The sequence below is a fragment of the Leucoraja erinacea genome, chromosome 20, assembly GCF_028641065.1.
Source record: "Leucoraja erinacea ecotype New England chromosome 20, Leri_hhj_1, whole genome shotgun sequence".
In the NCBI taxonomy this organism is placed as follows: Eukaryota; Metazoa; Chordata; class Chondrichthyes; order Rajiformes; family Rajidae; genus Leucoraja; species Leucoraja erinaceus.
The window spans coordinates 4102074-4123565 of record NC_073396.1 but is presented as its reverse complement, the minus strand read 5'-3'; the positions used below and the strand labels follow the sequence as shown (position 1 = coordinate 4123565).

At 40.5% G+C, this 21492-nt stretch overlaps 1 protein-coding gene across 1 annotated transcript in view; it reads right to left on the bottom strand.

Annotated features, from left to right (window-relative positions):
* Positions 1 to 5828: 5828 nt before the first annotated feature.
* Positions 5829 to 21492, bottom strand: part of sdk1a (sidekick cell adhesion molecule 1a) — a 513213-nt gene continuing 497549 nt past the window's right edge. The window contains 6 exon segments of the mRNA XM_055651028.1: positions 5829 to 6778; positions 7151 to 7280; positions 8871 to 8991; positions 10632 to 10769; positions 16356 to 16520; positions 17729 to 17854. Coding sequence (XP_055507003.1) covers positions 6500 to 6778; positions 7151 to 7280; positions 8871 to 8991; positions 10632 to 10769; positions 16356 to 16520; positions 17729 to 17854 — 959 coding nt within the window. The 3' untranslated portion in view covers positions 5829 to 6499.

The window sequence follows — 21492 nt, the reverse complement described above, 5'->3', positions numbered from 1 at the left end:
AAATCAATGGCATCCTTCATATCTCATGTTCTTCTACAGCAGTTTCATTGGTAAAGGTCTTTTCCTATGGACCAACTACTAAGTACAGCTCCCATCAAACTGGGGATTCTGTATTCAAATACCTGCAGTTACCCACCAGTCAACTGAAAATAACGTATTTCTTGAACGGAAAGCTCTGCATTGTGTACAGCGTGCCAAGGAACACTGTCACACAGAGGTATGCTTTCTCCAAATGCTGTTAATTCTTATTGAAATGTTACTTAACATTCAAGTCACCATTTGTAATGACATTTGCATGATAGTTAAAAGATTGAGGAGTCTTCTTCAGGCAGCTTAAATCTAGAGGGAATTCTGTACCCTTAGTATTAGGAGGCACTGGAATTTCGAAAAAAGTACTCTAATTTGCAATGAGAAGCCTTCTTACTCAATAGCATTGAAGTCTGCTGAAAGATCACAAAATCAATACAGTGAGTTTCTTACCAATACAAATAAAGCCTTGAAAGAGAGATATACCTGATAAAGAAACATGTCCACTGCAACCCCCTAACAAAAAGAGAAAGCAAAACTCACAAACGTATTTAGAAATGACCAAGACTTTGGGAAATAGTTTTTTTTTTTAAAGTTGATTTTTTTTGTTTTGCTTAAATTGAACAAATAAATTTGGTGAAGTTAAGAACCATCATTGTTTAAAAAGATATTGTATAAGTGAATACAAAAAATATCTAAAATAATAAAAATAATAAACTAATCAATATATAACAAAATGCTGTATAAATAAGAGTATGTACTACAATCTTGTATGTGTGATTATTGATATTTTAAACTGTGATGTAAATGCATTTTAGTGGCACTGTGTTTATATCTAGTATCATTAGATTCTGAAGCAAACTGATCAACTAAAAGTCCTCCTAAGAAAGCTCAAATGACAATAACATTTGCTCAATACATTTAAATAATATAAAACATAATGACACATTCTAGTGGTTCCCGACAGATTCAAGTTCAAACGTGTTGAGTTTAATGACAATTGTGGAACAAAACCACCATTCTTTCCAAATATCACTAAGCTATTCCTTCATTAAAAGTGCCCTATCATACAGCCAGGGACGTAGTTTCCATAGCTAACTTTGCTAAATAATTCTACAAATCAACACTATGGCTTATTTGGTGATTTCGATATATTTTGGTGCTTTCCATTCTTGTGTTTAATCAAAATAAAGGGACAACTTGGCTTAAATATTGTGGCCGGAATCTGGTGCAAAAAGGTTTACTCCGAGGTTCAGGGTTGGAATAACAAATGATTTAATTGCTGACGTGACGAGTTTTGATTTGTAAGTGCAGCTTAATTTACGTTACAAATTATAATTTAACATTTAAAAAAAATTAAGGAAAAGAACACGATATATTTAGCAGTAATATAGTTGATAGATAATACTACTTATTTAATGAAATGTTTGCAGAGCCACATTTCAAGGAGATTGACCTTGGCTGTTGCCAGATCTACAGATGAGCTACTTGAGCAACCCTGGTTTCACTGCTTTCTGCTAATGTGGTGCCTGACTTAAACTTCCATTGGGAGGCTGGATCTAACTGTTGAGGCTCCATACAAAGGAGCAGATTTGGCCCTTCAATGGCTTTGCCATTCGGTGAAGTATTGTCCCTGACTCACTTTCTGTGATTTGTTTGTTGAATGGCCAGGCCGTAAAGCTTACAGTCTACACAGTTGCAGTGGTCCCCTGTCCTCCAGTTAGCCCCAGCAGCTTGCAGCAGGCATCTCACACAGTGGAGAGATCGCCCCAACACAGTTTCCACAAAACCATCTCTGGAATCCTACATTGAAAAGTGGTTTCCACATGTACATGCTTCAAATATTACGTCAAATGCACCTCGAAAATTCTGGCTACTAAATATGAAGAATTACAGAGCAGATTCTGTTTTTAAAAAATGCAAATGTGCATTCCTCTTATTCAATATGTTCACATCAAAGGATTTCTAAGCCACATTGTAAAAAACTAGTAGAAGAAAGAATTTAGATGGATTCAGTTTTAATCGAACCAATTCAAACTCTGAATATTGGGGTGGCATGGTGGCGCAGCGGTAGAGTTACTGCCTTACAGCGCCAGATATATGGGTTCAATCTTGACTATGGGTGCAGTCTAGATGGAGTTTGTATGTTCTCACCGTGACCTGCGTGGGTTTTCTCCAGGATCTCCGGTTTCCTCCCACACTCCAGATGCACTGGTTTGTAGGTTAATTGACGGTTTAAATGTAAATTGTCCCTAGTGTGTAGGATAGTATTAATGTGCGGGCTCGGTGGGCCGAAGGACCTGTTTCAGCGCTGTGTCTCTAAATTAAACTAAAAATTGGTTTCTGCAGATACTGGTTCAATCACTAAGGATAAGGAACTGCAGTTACTGGTTTATAATTGGTGATCAATATGTAGCAATCAAAGCAAATTAGAGTTGGTTTCCCTGACTTGATTGCACATCTCTACAAGGCTCAAGCATTGAAACCGATACTTACATTTAACTTGGACATGATTGCTGGCAGTAGTTTAGTTTACTTTAAAGATACATGGGAGCATGGAAACAGGCCTTCCAGCCCACCAAGTCCGCTGACCAGCTGTTCACACGAGTTCTACGTTCTCCCACTTTCTCGACCACTCCCTACACGCGAGGGGCAATTCACAGAGGCCTATTAACCTGCAGACCCACATGTCTATGGAACCTGGGAAGGAAACAGAGGATACCTACGTGGCCACAAGGAGAACGTGCAAACTCCAAAAAGACTGTATCTGAGGTAGGGATCGAACCCGGGTCTCTGGCGCTGTGAGGCAGCGCCACGGTGTCTCTTGCTGTAGTATTAGCAATTACACAAATAACAACTGCCCGATAAAGATGATGGTTTTCCAATATTGCAGGGTGATTAGAGACCACTGCAAGCTGATGGATAGAAAACTGGGTTTCTGCCTTAAAGAGTAAAGGGGATTCCAAGCATTTACTGAGGCAGAGATGTATCTCCCATTCAATTGGGAGCCCTGGCTGCTTCTGTTTATGGAATGCATTAGGGATGTCCCCTGTCTATTCTGACTGTTTTATTGAGACTGCAATAAACTGCACAGACCAAACTATGCATTTACTCGGGACAATTAGAAAGACAACCCGGCTGTCTTGCAGACCAAAGATAGACACAAAATGCTGCAGAAACTCAGCAGGACAGGCAGCATCTCTCGACACTGGAAGATACTTTGCTCGACTCTGCAAAGTTTGGACCTGTGCGTCAAAAGCAGTTACGGGAGGGTCCAACCTTTATAACTCACTGGTGGTGAGAGGAATACCCTACGCACGATGTGACTGAGGTCACAGTCACTTTGGTTTATTGTCACATGCTCATTAATTGAATTGAACTGAAAAATACAGCATGGAAACAGGCCCTTCGACCCACAAAGCTCCACGCTGACCACTGATCACGTGTTCACACTAAAGATAGATACAAAAGGCTGGAGTAACTCAACGGGACAGGCAGCGTCTCTGGAGAGAAGGAATGGGTGATTTTTCGGGTCGGGACCCTTCTTCAGACTAGTGTGAACAGGTGATCGGCGGTCAGCGTGGGCCAATGAACCTACGAACAAGTGTTCAAGAAGGAACTGCAGATGCTGGAAGATCGAAGGTACACAAAATTGCTGGAGAAACTCAGCGGGTGCAGCAGCATCTATGGAGCGAAGGAAATAAGAAGGGTTTCGGCCCGAAACGTTGCCTATTTCCTTCGCTCCATAGATGCTTCTGCACCCGCTGAGTTTCTCCAGCAATTTTGTGTACCTACGAACCAGTGCAACTTTGGGATGTGGGAGGAATCCGGAGCACACATTAATAACACAAGAGAGAGGCAGTCAGTCCTCGGTCCATGTTACATATGTTACACTCTGTGTTAATGTTACATTCAATGATGGAACAATGCATTATATACTGGGAGACCAAGACACCCTCTAGTCTTTCTGCTCTCCAAAAATGACACTGGGAGGTGACGAGGAGACAAAGGCAGTACATTTATCCTTCTTCCAAATAAAAAAGCTGGTAAGTTAAGAGTAGAACTGATCCCATCGAAAGATCCGACTGAACAAATTTGTTCAAGGTCAATAAAAACAGAAAATGCTGGAAATACTCAGCAGGTCAGGCAGCTTCTGTGGGTGTAGAAAGAAGGCTCGGGATCCTCTGTGTCGGGTTTTAGTTATAACTATTGCAGCTTTTTAAATGTTCATTTATTGTCACAGGACAACGGCCATGGTCCTGGAATGTTAACCATTTCTCCCTCTGCAGGGGGGACTGACTGTCTGATGTGCTGGGTGTTTCCAGCATTTTCTGTTCTTATTTGTCAAAAACAGCTGGAGAGTTATGGGGAGAAGGCAGGAGAATGGGGTTGAGAGGGAAAGTTAGATCAGCCATGAATGAATGGCAGAGTAGACTTGATGGGCCGAATGGTCTAATTCTGGTCCTAGGACTTATGAGTCAGCACAGAAAATGGCAATCCATTGTTTTTCCATTCGTCAACCTTTCTCTTCAGTATCATTTCTGCCATGCTCTCTGCTCTTCAGGTAAGAGTACTGTGGGCTGCTGTCTTTATTGTAGCTGCTTGGTCCAAGTCTACCTTGAGTGAATGAATGATTTCAGGGATTTCTGGCTCATCGTCTTCTTGTGCAGTACACTTTGCACTATCGCAGTCAGACTTCACCTACAGCTGTTTGACAAATGTTGGAACATCAAAATGGACCATCTGCACTGGTAGATCCAATGCTCACTGTTGTTGGGGAAACAGATCACAAACCAGTCATTCTACACCATCAGACAACGTAAACCATAATATGTGAGAAGCTTGAAAGAGATTTTTACTTATAAAACCATTTGAAGTAATGAAAGTAATGCTTCTTTTCATTTCTTCATGGGACGGATATGCTTTTTTCATTTGTGATACTTTTATTTCTATCTAAGCTGTGCCTGAATTAAGGATTAATCTTCTTTGGAGACACAAGGAACTGCAGATGATGGAATCATGAGCAAAACACAAAGTGCAGATGGAACTCAACAGGTTTGGCAGCATCTATGGAGGGATTGGACAAATGATGTTTCAGGTTGCACTGATGGTCTGAAGAAGGGTTCGGACTGTCCATTTCCTCCGCGGATGCTGCCTGACTCCCTGAGTTCCTCCAGCACTTTGTGTTTTGAGTCAACTTCTTTGGTGTGCGTTGTGTCATGAGGATTAGAATAGGTAGGGGTGCAGATTTCCTCTCTTGTAGGACATTTTTATGACAATTCATCCTTACCATGAGTGAGACAGCTTTCCTGTTTTAACATTTAGATTTATCTAATACATTGAATTTGAACTCTCTCTCTGCATTGAGAGATTCAAACTCATGGCTTTGGATGAATGGACCAGAACTCTGGCTGCTACTCCAGAAACCTAACTGCTATGCTATTAAACCCCTGGTGTACTGCTGTGGCACGGAGACAGTTATCAAAAAAGCACATCTATGAAGGCTGATAAAAAAATCAGCAAATAAAATATAAGGCAAAAGTAATGTGTGGACAGGTGGGTGGAAACACTTAAAATTCATTGCACTATTAATATCCTGAGAATAGAAACTGATCAGAATTAATGGCAATTCTGAAGGAAACTCACTCTAAGAGCTTGTGACCTCTCAAGCTGCACAGTATTAAAACTGAGTTCATGATTCATCTTTTTTTGTTTTTTTCCCTAATCTTTCCATTATCTTGGCCAGCAAATTTCATCTTTACTACTTACATTTTCTAAAGAACTAGAATCTTATTCAGAAATTGTGTTTTTTGTTTTAAAGTTTAGAAAATGCTGAAGGTTTTTGCCTTTTTTCCAGTTGGTGGTGGCACTGTAGGTTTGACTCTTTCACAGTTAGGGTACCCAGTACTGAAGTTGTGATGAAATTATAAGGCAATGACTAAAGCTGCCTGAAACATGCCCTTTCATGCAGTGGTGACACGTGTAACTCTTGTTGTTTACCACAGCAGGAAGTGACTCTCCTTAATCCCCTGTCTTTCTGTGGATTATACACCAGCTTTACGCTGTGCTTTGTTTTGGTCGTCTGATAAAGTAAACTTCACTTTTGTCTGTCTGGGCTGCTTTTGCGCCAAGCTTAAAAAGTACGTTTTGTGATCAACTTTAATGCTTCCAGGAGAAGGGAGAGAGAGAGGAGGGGGAGGGGGGTCGTGAAGCTGGGGTATTTTTTAGAAACAAAAAAGTATTAAAAAAATCTAGTGAATGTCACATTCAAATGAATGGGACACCGATTTTACTAAACACCACTGCGATATTGGTATCATTAAATTACCAACACGTAAAAGGCACTTTTTAGGCAGCTTTGGAGATGACAGTTTCCATTTGACAGCTTTCTCTCGACTGTAATTATAAGTCTGTTCATCTGGCACGGTGGTCCATTGGCGAAGGAATTGTCTGATGCTGTCCAAAGCGGATATCACACAAAGGAGGAGAAGCCAGTCACAGGAGTCCTTGAGCCAGATGCAGGCTGACCCGAGGGCACGTAGGCCCCGCCTGAACTCTGCGTCGTGATCACTGCTGGATAGTACGGCTCCTGCTCGCCATCTGTGCATTCTTCGTAAGTGTAGGCCGAAGCTCGCGGAAGACCCTTTGGCTGCCTCTTCCATGAGTTGAAGTAAGTGGGGTCACTCATGTAATGGTTCACAAATGAGTGTGTGCTTTTTGGTAATTCACCTTCACAGTCACTGTCGGAAGCCTGTAAAGCAGAACATTTTAGTTCCCTGTTCTGATGATCTCTTGCCTCTAACACCTACCTTCCTATTCCCCAATTGACACCATTTTTAATATAAGATTTTCTATAATATAATATAATAATTACAATTAAAGGGATGGACTTGGGTAGGTTTTGAGCAATGGGGCAGCGTCCACAAAGATAGCTGTGAGGGACATAATAAATCCTCTATATCCTATAAAGTCTATAATTAGCAGTGGTTCAGCATACAAAGTAGAAATATAGCATCCTATATTCAAGCAACAGCACAGAGGTGTAAATAGGGTCCCTTCTCTGGTTGTACAGTGTATGAAAGACTCTAGGGGCATGAGATTAAGCAGAAGAGTTAACGTTTACCTCTGACTCGGATATTTCCGTGGGTTTCTCTGTTAGAGTGGTGCTCTCTGTCAGCACTATTCCATTGTAGTTGTTACATAGATCCTCATCAGAATAGCGTAACGCTCCCGGGCTGGGCCTCGGTGGAAACCTTGCAACAAAGAGACACAGAAGAAAAATTATTATTGTTAGGACTTCCAACAATCAGCATTTTAAACATTTATTTAATATAGCACAATAATTATTAAATTATATAAGAAAATTATTTCAAGTTTAAAGCCCAGTTTATTGCTGGTATTGATGCAGTTACTGCTAATGAAGTATTTCGGTATAGGTGTAAATAAATGATGTGTTACTGATTGTTGCAGTGTCAAAAAAAATACTATTCACCAGTGAACATGATAGGACACTCATTTGAATCATGAAAGGTCGTGCTTCCGGTGAAGGTGGTTTTAGGGCGTAATAAATAATGTGTACTGCATTAAATGCCGCAATATTAATAAAGTAAAAAGACTGTAACTAATGCAGAGGGTTGTGGATGTAGCCCAGCCCATCACACTAACCAGACTCCCACCATTGACTCAATATGTAGTATGAACCGCAACGAGAGAGCATCCAACATAATCAGCCATTCCTCGTTCTCCCCACTCCCATCGGGCAAAAGGTACAGAGCTTGAAAGCACGCACCCCCACTAGACTCAGGAACAGCTACTGAAGTCCTTCCATAAGCTAGGGTATTCTCCAATCTACCTCATTGTAGACATTGGACTTTTTTTTTCCAGAACAGCAATGGTACAATGCTGAGAACTATAATTTGGCATTCTAAGTTTCTCTTCTCTCGCCCTGTTGTACTTGACTTTGGCTTGAATGTGTTCATGTATAATGTTATCTGATCTGGTTGGATCGCCTGCAAAGCATAGCTTTTCACTGTATCTCAGTACTTGTGACAACAACAAACCTAAAGCTAAACCTAGTGAAACTGCAGTACAGATACTTGTATTAAGACAAATACATGGAGACATTTCCAAATAGAACATATCTCAAGGTTATGGTTTTGATGTGAGATAAATTCCAGTGTGTTCTCAACCTAGATATAAATGCGTCTCTGAAAAACACTTATCAATGGCATTTGTGGAGAAAAGAGTTAGTGTTTTGGGACAATTAAATTTTGTTGAAGTTGCTGCCTGGCCAGTAACTGCTTTTATTTCAGATTTCCAGCTTCCAAAAGTTTTTACAAAAAGTATCTTAACATTTCAGATACATCTGAAGTCAAGCCATATGTCTTTAGCTTCTGACTGAGCCTTCTAAATTCTTAGAGTTTACCTACACGGAAAAAAGGTCAATTCATGATTTTTATTTAGTTTTAGAGAAACAGCATGAAACTGGCTCACCAGCCCCCCGGGTTCACACAGACATCACACTGGTTCTGTGTCGCCCACTCTCTCAGCCGCTACGTACACAGTAGGAACAATTTTTTTAAAACAGAGACCAATTTACATACAAACCTGCACGTCTTTGGAATGTGGAAGGGGACCGGAGCATTTGGAGGAAACCACGCGGTCTGATGGAGAACGTGCAAACTCCACTTAGACAGCACCCGAGGTCAGGAGCGCTATAAACGGGGTCTGTGGCGTTGTGAGGCAGCAGCTCTACCAGCTGACCCATTACTGGAAAAGCTGCAATGTAACTGCCACAAATAACCACAGATGGTGCACGGGTGTGATCAGGTGTCAGTACTTACCTGGTGCCATTTTTCTTACAGAAATTGCTCTTGACGGTCAAATGTCTGCTGTTCAGCTCCAGGGCAGTAAACCCTCCATTGTCTAAAGTGAGGGTTTCTTCCACCGTCGAATTATGTTTACCTAAAGGATGAGACAGCTGTCATGAGTAAAGACTGCACGTTTTATAGTATGCATACCTGAGGGCTATGTTTGCCTTTGACTTATTTTATAGCAGAAAATCTAGCCCTTTGTTCCTCTTGCAGATCAAAATAAACTTCTGGTTTTGTACAATGTTACTGTATATTGTGCAGTGTAACAGTGTTACTGCAAATGAAGATCTATTTCAAATAAAGCAAGCGATTAAAGAACAAGTGAATGAAGAAAGTGTTTATAGTTGGAAAATAAAAGCCTTCTTGGGCCCTCATTTTGTAAACTATTGCATGGATTGGATGAAAGTGAATGACCAAATCATTGTATAAGTTTCATGATTCACTTGCCTAAATTCAGTTCCATACGTCTATTTCTTTCAGAGTTGTAAACTGAAAATTGACTTTATCTAGAATAGACCACAAATCGATGAGCTTCCCCAATGCCAGTGAGTCACAATGATTTTGACCCAGAGTCACTCAATGTATTATATCAAAATCCACAAGATGGGAGATTTGGAAGATAAATTATTTTTGTAAATTGTGGCAAAGTTGGGATCCAACATCTTGCAGTTTTCAGAGGGTGATTGGTGGAACCAGGAAGCAGGAAAGCAAATAAGGAAGAGAGATGGCTAAAAGCACAGTAGAGTAGAGGGCATAGGAAGCACAATAAACAAAGACCAGGCAGCAGAGCTTGCAGCCTGGATGTGAGGCTTGAGACGATTCAGCAGATAATTGAGATAAAAAGACATTTGAAAATATAAATATGATCTTGTAGTAAGATTCTTAGGGGCTTGGAGGAAATGAGGTTGGTACGGAATGGTGCAAAAAAGATTACTATAACCCTATTGCCATGAATTATCTTACAGCTCAACTGAGAAATCCAGAAGTAGCAAAAATGGGAGATATATTGACTCCTTAAGTACATGTGGAATAACAGTCCTGGTGCCATCGCAACAACCTGGAGCTCAATGCTCTTAAGACAGTGGAATTGATTGTAGACTTTAGGAGAGCTCCCACTCCCCTCACCCCACTCACCATCAACAACACCACAGTCACATCTGTGGAGTCTAAGTTCCTGGGAACCATCATCTCCAAGGACCTTAAGTGCGGGGGCTACCATCGACTCCACAGTCAAAAAAGGCACAACAGAGGATGTACTTCCTGAGGCAGCAGAGGAAGCACAATCTGCCACAGGCAATGATGGATGTTTCATTATTAATGTTTAATGTTTTATGTATCATTCTTAACTGTCACTGTATGTCATATTGTCACGTGCGGGCGGAGCACCAAGGCAAATTCCTCGTATGTGAACACTTGGCCAATAAACTTATTCATTCATTCATTCATTCAGTGGGCAATGCTTTATAGCAAGATGCAGTGGGAAATGACTCTGAAATAATTCACGCAGCTGAGTGTAGAGATGGGATATGTAGATGCTTTGGAGAATGTGAGAGAGGAAGGGGAGATAGAGGATTTGGATGTTAGAAACCATTAAATGCAGCATTCAGAATGCGAGGCTATCCAATTGTCGAGACATGCATTAATTACACACATTTTAACTTTTTCAATTTAATAATACTATAGTTTAAAATCATTACAACTCCTCAATAATAAGGCAGTGGTTTATTTTACCATTGGTGTTCTTGTACTTCTTGTTCTGTCCATGTAGGATCAGGCCGAAGACCATGAGCAGAATGAGGATGATGCTGCAAAGGGCCATCACTATTAGGAACCACCACTCTTCATAAAATGGAGGATTTCCCAGCTGAGCTGTAAGACAATTCATAGCATTGGGGTTATAGTAATGGGGGATTTTAACTCACCCAACATTGACTAGGATTGCTTCAGTTCAAGGGGCTTAGATGGGGCGAAATAAGTTAAATACGTTCTCAAAATGTCTTGAGACAAGGTTCAGACAGTCCTTACTGGAGACATGTAAAGGGATACAGTGGGTCAAGGCGGACAATGGGTTACAGCAGACAGTGGATTAAAGCAGATAGTAAGATGGTCCTAAAGACGTGAAGCCACCGAATCATGGGCTATGGCAGGTAGACCCAGACAGGGGCCTGTGTTTGAGCACAAGAAGCTCACTAATGCAAGGTATAAGTATGCTGTTCGCTTCATCTGTAAAAATGAGCAAGCTATGAGGGCTGATTCCATGGCTAAGAAGCTGCTAAGTAACAATGCTACAGATTTTTGGAAGGAAGTGAGAGCTCTTAGCAGTTGCAAAACACCTCTACCATGCACTGTAGATGGAATCTCCAGAACAGCTAATATCGCGGAGTTATGGCGACAACATTATAGCACTTTATTCAACAGTGTCCAAGGTGACTTGTATAGGGTGGACAATATTGAGAGTAATGACTCGATGGTGATTATGTCACATGAGGTGTATCATGCCATGAACAAGCTGTCCAGCAACAAAGCAAGGGGCTTGGATCATATCTCTGCTGAACATCTTCAGTAGGCAAGTATGAGGATAGCTCCTCTCCTAGCTATTTGTTTTACTGACTTTATGATTCATGGCTTGTTACCAGACTCAATGTTGTCTGTCCTGTTAGTGCCGGTCATTAAGCACAAAGCTGGTAAAGTAGGCAGCCTAAATAATTACAGGCCCATAGCTTTAGCCAGCATATTGTTAAAAGTTTTAGAAAGAGTTCTGCTGGATAGAATACATGAGTTTGTTAACTCCACAGATAACCAGTTTGGCTTTAAAGCTAAACATGGCACTGACATGCATATATGCCCTAAAGGAGATTGTAAACAAATATAGAGGCAAAAACTCTTCAATCCTTATGTGCTTTATTGATGCTTCCAAAGCCTTTGACCGTGTTAATCACAGAAAGCTGTTTGGTAAAATGAGTCAAAGAGGGGTGCCTGAATACATTGTTAGAATTCTGGCCTACTGGTATGCCCACCAGACTATGCAAATAAAATGGGGCAATAGGGTCTCAGCCCCATTTGGGGTTAGCAATGGTGTTAGACAAGGGGGAATTTTGTCCCCAGTCCTTTTTAATCTATATATTGATGATCTGTCTAAACAATTGAAAGCCTGTAACACTGGGTGCGTGATTGGTAATATTTTAGTGAACCATATTATGTATGCAGATGATCTTGTGGTCTTTAGTCCATCTAGCGCTGGTCTCCAGCAGCTCCTTACTATATGTTCTGTGTATGGTGTGGAACATGACATTAAATATAATGCTAGTAAGAGTGCTGTTATGATTTGTAGAACCAAAGAGGATAAATGTCTAAGATATCCTGATTTTAAATTGTCTGACAATCATCTTAGTGTCTGTAATAAGATAAAATATCTAGGGCATATTATTACAGAACAAATGACAGATGATGAGGATATTTATAGGCAACAACGCATGCTGTATGTACAGGCGAATATTCTCTTGCGTAAATTTGGTGCGTGTGCAGATGTGGTGAAGATTTCGCTATTTAGAGCATACTGCACACCACTCTACACTGCGCACCTGTGGTCGAACTATTTAAAGACAAGTATGCAGAGACTAAAGGTGGCATATAACTATGCCATGAGAACACTGCTAAGGCAACCTAGATGGTGTAGTGCCAGTAATATGTTTGTGGCTGCAGGAGTCAGTACTTTAGAAGCTATCCGAAGACACCACATGTATAAATTCATTTGCATGATAAATGACTAAAAATGTGCTTATTGTGGCCTTGTCAAACATAAGGGTTAGCACTACACGCTACAAATCCCAGCTGTGGAGACACTGGTATTGTTGTCTCGTTGTAGGACATTGATCATCCTTTAATCTGGATTTTTAACTTAAGTATTGTGGTTTTTAAAAATATATATAAATTATGATGTTTTTATGTGATATACCAAGATTTTATATGTATTTATGATATTTAATATGCAATGCATTTTTAATGTAATGTTGCCCCTTGTCTGGACCTTGAGTCCGTAATAAAGTTTATTATTATTATTATTATTACTGGGTGAAATTAGATTATACCAGCCTGAGTGAACAGTCACAAGTAAACGTGATAACCAATGTTATTGCTTTATTTAAGAGAGATTGCTGTGGTGAGGTAGAAAATTAAAAGGCCAGTGATCCTTACATCAGTGTTAGAGAAATTACTGAAGAAAATTCAGGGTTGATTAAAATCTTCCTAACGTATGATGTCCAGAACTGAACGAGGATTATGTATATCAGCAGCATGACCTCTACTCTAGTTCGCTAAACATAAAGACTCCATTAGCCTTCTTGATTATTTTTCATTCCTAACTAGGGCATTTAATAATAATGCAGACCCGTAACTCTACTGAATTTAGCTTTTCACCACTTAGAAGGGATTCTGGTCAATCTTTCAGTACAGTGGGTGAATTATCTTGCAATCTTACACATTAAAATTCATTTGCTATTTTTTACCTATTCACTTACTTTGTGAACCATTTCCATTTTGAGATTCTTAAAATCCATTTTGTTCAGGTTTTTACTTGTTTTATCTCTCCTTGTTGTTATCATCAGCAACTTTATCTGTCATATTCAATTCTATTCTTTCTTTTCCTCATCTTGTACCCTTGCCTTTCTCTTTGGCAAAAAGACCCGTCTTTGCAGGGTGTAAACTAGTTTTGAACCATAGTAAATGGTTTCTTCAGCTGTTGATTTACCCATTGTTAATTGTTCCCAGTTTAATGTGGTCAGTCAGTTTGAAGTCACTGAAATGTGGAATCGTGGCCACAATCTTGTTTCTCCCTTTCAAACATAATGTTGAACATGAATATCACAATCTGTATTAGACAAATGTTTACAGATTAGTGTTTACAGTGATGCAGTTGGTAGAGCTGCTGCCTCACAATGCCAGAGACTGTTTAATCCTGACCTCGGGTGTTGACTGTGTGGAGTTTGCACGTTGTCACTGTGACTGCATGGGTTCTCTGCTGCTCCGATTTCCTCCCACATCCCAAAGATGTGTGGGTTTGTAAGTTAATTGACCTCTGTAAAATTGTCCCTAATGTGTCAGAAGTGGATGTAAAAATGGGATAACAAAGAAGTCATGTGATGATCGGTGTGGTCTCAGTGATGATCGGTGAAGAGCCTGTTTCCATGCTGCCTCTTTCAATTCAATGCAAACAGCGAAATATTAATTAAAGCTGACTCTTTGTCCATTATAGTCTGTTTCTTGTTGGTTCTCTCAAGAGAGAGTTAGATATAGCACTTAGTGCTAACGGAATCAAGGGATATAAGGTGAAAGCAGAAATGGGGTACTGATTTTGGATGATCAGCCATGATCATATTGAACGGCGGTGCTGGCTCGAAGGGCCGAATGGCCTACTCCTGCACCTATTTCCTATGTTTCTAGGACTTACTGCTGCAAGAAACTATCCTCAACACACTCAAGGTTCACTATCTTTGACACAATCTGGTCTATTATCTCAATTTATATGAAAGATAGAATCTCGCAATTAAACCACTTTGCTATTCTCATGTACTTATCTAATCTTACCTACGTATTCTACATTAAGGGAGGCGATGTCATGACTTACGCCGCTGTGTTAAATGCTATTTATTTTATAATTTTGCTCATACAGTTGCCACTGTCTACTTGTTAAAATCCCTTGCATTATCCTTTCTGAGCACTGAAATAATTTTGTCTTAAATCATTGAAGCTTCCTGTCTGCCAGTTTCCCTTGTAGACATTATAACCTGGTACATTCAGTTCCTTGTCTTGTCATGCAACCATATCTTGGTAATAACTGTCATGTGTGAGTAATGACTACTACATTTTACCCACTAAGTAGAATCTGCCCCTGTAATTCATTTGATTTATTGCTTACACGGTGTGCATTTGTATAAACAATGCTCACATAAGCTGCACACCTTTGCCTGTCCTTTTGCTCTATAGTTTCACTCACACATATCCTTCCTCTGATGCAATTACTTTACATCTTTTATTCCCCCTCTATCTCCACAACCTGAAGCACGGCTCTGACAGTAACTGTACTTTACCTTCCTTCCTTTAGTTGGCTCCTGAATTAGAATTTATATTACCTTTTTCAACTGAACCCTCCTGCCTATTTACTGGTTCACAGTCGTTGTAACTGTCGAAACATTCTTCTCACTAAGACCTTGGTCTTGGATGAAACAAAACCCCTTTTTCTTGTAGCCGTCAGTACACGATCACCTCCTTAATCTATTTTATACACAGTTAAGAATCATAACACTTGGACTCCTGTTCTATAATTGAGTTTCTACCTTCTTGTACTCTCTTGTTTACTCATTCCTATGTTGTTAGTTTCAATATGGTTCACTGCTTAGGTCCCCCTCTCTTTTCAATGCTTTCACGCTGGTTTGAGATGTAATTTAATTTGAGACCACGTAGAAAACACAATTCTGCTTCCAAAGAATGCTATTTGACAAGCTAATTATTACATTTCCCACAGCTCCCACATTATATTTCCCCACCTTTTCCCCTTCGACTGTCGTCTCCGTTCTGTTCTAAGATCAGTGGTCCAGTAATCCTGCCAACAGCTTCATTTCTATCCTACGGGTAGCTGGAACTTTGTTCAAGTCAAACAGTTTCTGCACTTACACATTCTCTTCAAATGACATTGAATAAGAAGAGTGGGACATATTTAAATTATATAAAATCCAATTAAGACATTTCCTTGACTCAACAAGTAAAACTAGTCCTAAGTGGATCTGAAAAGCTCCAGGAAAAGGGCTTTCAGGAGTATTTTTGGAAAGAGTGCAGAGAAGATTTACGAAGATGTTTCCATGAGTAGAAAGCCTGAGCTTTGGGGAGAGGTAGGGTGGGCTAGGATGTTATTTCTTGAGTGTAGAGGTCTAAAGTGTATAAAATCACAAGGAGATTAGACAGGGTGAATGTACAGACTCATTTTCCTAGGGTAGGAGAATATAGAATGGGAGTGCATGTTTAAGGTAAGGAAGCTGAGGAACAGCTTTTTCACAAAAGTGTGGTGGGTATATGGGGTGAGCTGCCACAGAAAGCAGACACAAAATGCTGGAGTAATTCAGCGGGACAGGCAGCATCTCTGGAGAGAAGGATTGGGTGACGTTTCGGGTCGAGACACTTCTTCGGTTTAAACCAGCGTCTGCAGTTCCTTCCAATACAAGTAGATGAGGCAGGTACTTTAACAAATTTAAATTATATTTGGACATGTACATGAATAGGAAACGTTTAGAGGGATGTGTATCAAACACATGTAAATAGGGGTAGTTTAGATGCGGCATCTTGGGGGAGATGGGCTCAACGGCCTGTTTCCACTCAGTATGCTTCAAACACTCATGTGAATCAATTTTTTTAACAGTGAAGAGTTATTTGGAACAGTAGTCACTAGAATATAAAGTGAATTACCTGATCTCACGATGGACGGGGTACTTGGTTCACCGTATCCAAACTGATTGACTGCAATGACCCGAAATTCATAGCTCACTCCTTGTTTTAGCTTGTCCCGCTTAACCATGTGTGATATTGCATCACTTGGAATGTCCTTTTCAAAGGTATCCCACAATCCTTCATCTAAATCAGGTGAAACCAGGCAAACATTATAAAACAGATACTCTGGAACAAAAATATTTAAATGTTTTTGCTTTTTATTTTCAGTTCAATTTTGGGACTCTTACGATTTGTGATTTGAGCCGAAGGACACTACGTTCTCAGATCTCTCTACTTTCACTGTGTTCCACTTCAGACAATGTATTGCTTGAATTATCTTTCATTGAATCATTGAAAGATACAGCATGGAAACAGGCCCTTCAGCCCACCAAATCCACGCTGACCATGGATTTTATATGATCCTACTTTCTCACCTGCACACTCGGGGAAATTTACAGCTGCCAATTAGCCTACTAACTGGCATGTCTTTGGGATGTGGGAGGAAACCAGTGCACCCGGATGAAACCCACGCAGTCACAGGGAGAACGCGCAAACTCCACACACCGACTGCACCCGAGGTCAGGATTGAACTCAGGTCTCCGGCGCTCTGAGGAAGCAACTCTGCAGCACAGAAACAAGCCCTTCAGCCAACATGCAAACTCCACATTGACAACACCCGAGGTCAGGATCGAACCCGGATCACTGACGATGTGAAACAGAGGCTCTACCGGCTGTGTCATTGTGCTGCCAACCATGCCTCCATGATCCCCAAAGTGACTGTTCCAATGGTTATCTGACAACCTCACAATCTTCGGATCTGTTAATTTTGTTGACCAAAGAACCGACCAGAAACGTCACCCATCCATGTTCTCCTGAGATCCTGCCTGACCCGCTGAGTTACTTCAGCACCTCGTGTCCTTTTGTGTATTAACCAGCAGCTGCAGTTCCTTGTTTCTACATTTCCTCCCCTGTGTCAGGTTCTGTTCACTCATTTCCCTGCTCCCACTAACCCATTGTTGGCTAAGCCTCTGTGAAGAGGGCAGTGCTTTTTTTCTGCGGGTATTGAGTACATTTATTTTTTATAACATCTAAAAATAACATTATTAGAGAGCTATCGTGTTAGCGAATGACGTTCAGAAGTTTCATTTTCTTAAATAGAATCACAAAAGGAACAGAGAGTATGGATTTGATGAGCAGGAGAATTTAGAAAAATAACCCAAAATAATCAAATGTTTTAAATCAAATTTGTTCTTTTTTAATTCCATTTCTATATTGCATTATTTGGAGGCACACAATGAAGCATATGAGGCACAGTCTATATTCTGAGAAGGCCACACCAGCAGCTTGCTCACCTGATGGTCTTGCCTCGATGACGTAGCCTTTTATAGGTCCATCTCCAGGCACACCTCGTGCCCAATGAATTGTGACAACAGCTGAAGTTTCACTAATGGAAGGGTTCAGAGGGGGACCTGGGGAACCTGTGCAACATATCACATCTTCCATTATTAAAGGAGAAAAGGCAACACTCTTCTGAAATAGTAGAGCACATTGTAATGATAGCCGTATTATGTGTTATAATGGAAAACACAAAGTGCTGAAGTAACTCAACGGGTCAGGCAGCATCTGCGTAGGGAATGGAGAGGCAATGGCTCGGGTGGGAACCTTTCTTGAGACAGAGGCTGAAGAAGGGTCCCGGCCCAAAAGATTGCCTATTTAATCCCTCTACAGATGCTGCCTGACCTGCCGAGTTATTCCTGCATTCTGTGTTTTGCTCAACATTCCAGCACTTCAATTCCTTGCATCTCCATCTATTAATAGTATACAAGTATACGGCGTGACAGAAAGTTATTGTGTCTCCAATCATACACATTGCTTTTGCAGTCCCTGCCTTCCCTTAACCAGAGATGACAGCTTTATAACATCCTCTATTTTGTGTCAAGGGTCTGATTATGCACGATACAACCTTGTCCATGCAACCATGTAGACAGGTACATGGATAGGATAGTTGTGGAGGGTAAGGACCAAGCGCAGGCAGGTGGGACTAATGTAGCTGAGACATGTTGGCCAGTGTGGGAAAGTTGGGCCAAAGGGCATGTTTCCACACGGTATCACTCTATGACTATCTATGATAATTCCTCAACTAGTTAGCAAGTAGCCACCATTTTTTTTCTTAATTTATTTAACAAACAAGAATGGGAGTGATCTGTGAGTTGTACAGTCCAGCTCTGGTCTCACTGTTTGCCGCACATCACACTATTCCTTGCAAGGGCTTCATCTCGATGCCTTGGGGGTGAATACAGGAGATGGAAGCCTGCAAAGCTCTGCTGAAGGTGTCACCTGGGTGAATCCTTTACCAACTACCATTCACCAGTGTAAGCAACATTCATGGGACCATTTCACCCAAAAATGTCTCTCTAATTCACTGCATCATTAGTCTCCCTTTTGTTGCTCTTCACTGTCATTATCAAGCTTTGACTTTGACAAAACACAGCTCTTGTCTGCCACAGGCATTTATTTCAGACTTATTTACACATTTCCCATCACTTACTCAAGGGACACAGCCTTGATTTCAACACGGCTAAACCTCAGCGTACGGGATTGGAGTGAAGCACCCATGATGATGCCAAGCATGAAGCCTTGGCAACCTTTTAATTATGTATTCATTTCTGGGTTCCAAGCTTGTGCTGGTGTCAGCAGTGTTTATTTCCCACCCTTGCCTCCCTGTGAAGGTGGTTTAGGCTAAAAAAAAATAAGCTTGGTTAAAGTATGGCAATGTTTTTAAGATGCTGATGTAATTAATTATTAACCAATAATGACACTTATTTATTGAATTTGGGATGTAATTCATGAATGATCTAAAGATGATGGTCCAACTACATTCATCTTTTGAAACCAAAAGTGTATAATTCCACTTCATAGTCCATCCTACTTCCTCCTTTGTGAAATTTAATTAATTGCTAATATTTGTTCAAATAAACATGCAAGCTTTGTGAGAAGTGATATGGACTGCAGGTTTATTTATCAATTCAGTTGAATTCAACCTGGGTCTCGAGTAGTTTATCTGCATTTTCTACCACAATTTATTCTCCTGTCCTCATGTAACATCAAACTGAGAACTTATACATTGAGTTGAAATGAATAAGATTAAACTGAGGTAAAGCACTGGTTGTTTGCCAGCTGAGCCCGAGGCACTGCCTGAGCCAACAACAATGAAGTCAAAATGAAAGGTGTCATACATGAAATCTTCATCCATGCCTTTGTTATCTCTTGTCTTGATATTTCTAAGGCACTCCTGACTAGGTTACATTGTTTGATCCTTTAGTTTAGTTTAGTTTGGAGATACACCGCGGAAACAAGCCCTTCGGCCCTCCATGTCCGCACCGACCAGCGATCCCCGCACTATCCTACACACTAGGGACAATTTACACTTATACCAAGCCAATCAACTCACAAACCTTCTTTGGAGTGTGGGAGGAAACCGAAGAAAACCCACGCGGTCACAGGGAGAATGTACAAACTCTGTACAGGCAGCACCCGTAGTCGGGATCGAACCCGGGTCTCCAGTGCCACCGTGCCACCCTTTATAGATATGACTTTGCTTTCAATCGTTGCCCACAACTCCCAACCCACTCACCATTTACCCAGCGTTTCCTGTTTAATAATGCTTCAATTAAGCATTTACCATGTTAGAAGCTCAATGCAAATGCAAGTTGTTACAGTAGAGGGTTATGTTAAAAAAAAATTATGATCATCTCAAAACGACTTCATTAGTAAAAGTTTTTCCAGTTCTATGCACAACAAATTCCCGTAGTCTTTGAGCTGCTCTGTGCAGGTGGGACATGCCTATGCACATGAAGGAGAAGCTGTTTATGGATTGAATGATAAATTGTCATGGCAACATTTACCATGGTAGCAAATGTCTCGGAAGTAAAGTACCAGTCACAGCATAAACATTGTACGTTAGATTCCTCTTTGGAAATATGTTTCTTTGATGTGCTGTTGAAACAAGGATCATGTGGGACTGGATTAGTGTTTGTTTTCTGTGACGTTACAATCTCTATTCTATCAGATAATTATGTTGACTATAGATACTTTGCAATCCATTGACAAGTGTCCAAATTCCTCTTCCAAAAAATTGAAAACATATCTATTCTATCTTTAAAATTTGAAATATAGAATTAAAAACAAATATCTGACCTCTCCCTTCCCCACCCCATTCATTAATTGGGTGGCAATGCTGATTTCTGAAACTCAGTTGGATGAGTGTTACCTCTTTATCCAAATGATGACAAAATTGTAAATGCAGACACAAGGAACAAAAACGCCACATAATGCTGGAATAACTCAACGGGTCACGTAGCATCTCCGGAGAACATGGATAGGTCACGTTTTGGGTCGTGACCCTTCTTCTACAGACTGAGAAAAGGTCCCGACTCAAAACATTGCCTGTCCATGTTCTCCAGAGATGCTGCCTCACCGGCTGAATTATTCCAGCATTGTGTGTCGCTTTTTTGTTGTGTTACTCTAGCACTTAATATTGAAATTTGCAAATGTTTTCTGCACACCTACTCCAACTCAATAAAATTAGCTGAAAATGTTCTGCCGTTTCTTACAATAATATCTCTTACCATGTAAAAACAGAATGAAATTAAGCTTAATTAAGCAACATATAGGGAGTAAGTATGTTAGGTGCTGGCCTTAGAACGGCACAGGAACAGACTATTCAGCCACAATGTCCATGCTGAATGTGATGCCTTGTTTCTGCCATGTCTGGGTGGTAGTTATTATCATCTCTACTCCTCTGCCAATATTTGGTGCGGAGCAGCAAGACAAAGACTTTACCACTATGGGGGTACCGTGCTGCAGGTAATATTAAATAATATATGACAGCTTTGACTTTGGGTTCAATGCTTAACTTCCAAAATCCTTACAGTTGGCTTTGTTTATGCAAAACCTGGCGTTCAGGTGGTAAACAAACAATCCTTCGCCTCTGGTAACTTTTTATTTCAATTCAAGGCGCTACTAGTTCTTAGTTTGATGTTATATTAGGACAGGGAAAAAAATTAAAATGAAAAGCACAAACCATCTACTTGGGACCAGGTTGAATTCAAATGAA